This window comes from Nothoprocta perdicaria, unplaced genomic scaffold, assembly GCF_003342845.1.
Source record: "Nothoprocta perdicaria isolate Ctin4 unplaced genomic scaffold, notPer1 scaffold_669, whole genome shotgun sequence".
In the NCBI taxonomy this organism is placed as follows: domain Eukaryota; kingdom Metazoa; phylum Chordata; class Aves; order Tinamiformes; family Tinamidae; genus Nothoprocta; species Nothoprocta perdicaria.
The window spans coordinates 18,795-20,933 of record NW_020455942.1 but is presented as its reverse complement, the minus strand read 5'-3'; the positions used below and the strand labels follow the sequence as shown (position 1 = coordinate 20,933).

General features: G+C 48.8%; 1 protein-coding gene across 1 annotated transcript; it reads left to right on the top strand.

The window, feature by feature from the left end:
- Window positions 1-690: 690 nt before the first annotated feature.
- Window positions 691-1,626, top strand: LOC112956776 (olfactory receptor 14C36-like). The gene has a single exon (XM_026050255.1). It carries the CDS (start codon window positions 691-693, stop codon window positions 1,624-1,626), a length of 936 nt encoding a protein of 311 aa, XP_025906040.1.
- Window positions 1,627-2,139: the final 513 nt, after the last annotated feature.

The following is a 2,139-nucleotide window of genomic DNA, read 5'->3' as shown; positions in this document are numbered from 1 at the left end:
CCTGAAGTCTTGCTGTCTCGGTGGTGGTGTGCACAGCCTGGGGAGGTGAAGGTTTTCCTCAGTGCTCCTCTGTGTGTTACCCTTTACTTTCTCTTGGTAGAAAGTTCATACAAAAGCTCTTCATTTCTTCACCTCTCCCTGCTGGTCTGGTTCTTGCTCCCTGAGCTAAGGATGGGGACTCAGCTACAGTTAAGGCAGGAACTTCCCTCTCCCACTACTTTGTGTCAAGCAACAGTGAAGAGAAAGAAAAGTGTCAGATGGCAGTGAGGGGGAAATGAATCCCTCCCAAGGATCTTCTCTTTTAAACTGAGCTGTCATGAGAGCTGCCCCTTGTGCAACAGTAAGTAGAGGATATTCCTACTCTGTCACTGGAGCAAATCCTCTACACTCAGTTCAAGGTGCCCATCTCCAGGTCTCCTCATCAAATACATGATGCAATTTGACACCTTGATTTAAACCACCCACAAGAGCAGGACTGACTGTTGTGGAGCCCAAGCACAGATGCAGAGCACAATCAGCCACCAAAAACCAAAGGTCAGACAAGGGAGCTGAACAAGGTAAAGAAGAGAGGCCATTTCGGGAGTACTATGAATGAGAATAGAATGAGGTTTAATGAGTTTTGCTCAGAGAAGCCCTTTCTAACTTATTGTTGCATTTTCCTCATTGGACAGTGGGGTGAATCAAGAGTAAATGTCCAACAGCAGCTCCCTCAACGAGTTCCTCCTCCTGCCATTCACGGACACGTGCGAGCTGCAGCTCTTGCACTTCTCCCTCTTCCTGGCCATCTACATGGCTGCTCTCCTGGCCAACAGCCTCATCATCACAGCGGTAGCTTGCGACCACTGCCTGCACACCCCCATGTACTTCTTCCTCCTCAACCTCTCCTTCCTCGACCTTGGCTCCATCTCCACCACTGTCCCCAAATCCATGGCCAATTCCCTCTGGAATACCAGGGCAATTTCCTACTGGGGATGTGTTGCACAGGTCTCCCTGTTTGTCTTTTTCATTTCAGCAGAATATTATCTCCTCACTGTCATGGCCTATGACCGCTATGTTGCCATCTGCAGACCCCTGCACTATTGGACCATCATGGACAGCAGAGCTTGTTTCCAAATGGCAGCAGCCGCCTGGGCCAGTGGGTTTCTCAATGCCCTCCTGCACACTGGGAACACATTTTCCATACCACTCTGCCAAGGCAATGTGGTTCAGCAGTTCTTCTGTGAGATCCCCCAGATCCTCAAGCTCTCCTGCTCACACTCCGACTGCAGGGAAGTTTATGTTCTTATCGTCAGTGTCTCTTTATGCTTTGGGTGTTTTGTTTTCATTGTGGTGTCCTATGTGCAGATCTTCAGAGCTGTGCTGAGGATCCCCTCTGAGCAGGGCCGCCACAAAGCCTTTTCCATGTGCCTCCCACATCTAGCTGTGGTCTCTCTGTTTGTTAACACTGTAATGTTTGCCTACCTGAAGCCTCCCTCATTCACTTCCTCATCTTGTGATCTTATGCTGTCCGTTCTTTACTCAATAGTGCCCTCAACCCTGAACCCTCTGATCTACAGCATGCGGAACAGGGAGCTGCAGGATGCACTGAGGAAAATGGTTCATTTTGTACTAGTTCATCAGAAATAAGCTCAATATCTGTCTTCACAAGTGGTTTCCAGTTCATCTCATACATCTCTGTTGCTGGGAATTCTCTCTTATGACGATAACAAATTTACTGTAGGTGCTTAAATTCATCCAACTCATCCAGTTGGATCAACCCAGACTGTCTGATTGTGATACCTGCTGTGAACGTGTCTGTCACTGTGTCAGTCCTGACTTCACTCTAATAAAAGGGCATTTCCTCAGTGCAGTGCTTGAATGTTGGCTCTCCTTCCACAGCTGGAGTCAAGAATGTGCCCAAGGACTTTCAACCTCAAAGCCTCAGTTGCTTTTCCATGCCTCTCTATGGGTTTCATGCAGTGAGCTCATAGGTGACATATTAGAGGATGAGGGCTGGGTTCAGTTCTTACTTGGGAGCGCTCCTGCGGGTCGTGAATAGTCAAGCAGTATCTCCCATATGACATGTCTGGTGACAGATATGGAGCCCCCAGGAGACCACAAGGCACCTCCACAAGAACTCTCCCAGCTCTGCCCCACCAG

Excerpts from the sequence above, each read along its gene's own strand:
- LOC112956776 (XM_026050255.1), top strand. The coding sequence starts at position 691 with ATGTCCAACAGCAGCTCCCTCAACGAGTTCCTCCTCCTGCCATTCACG.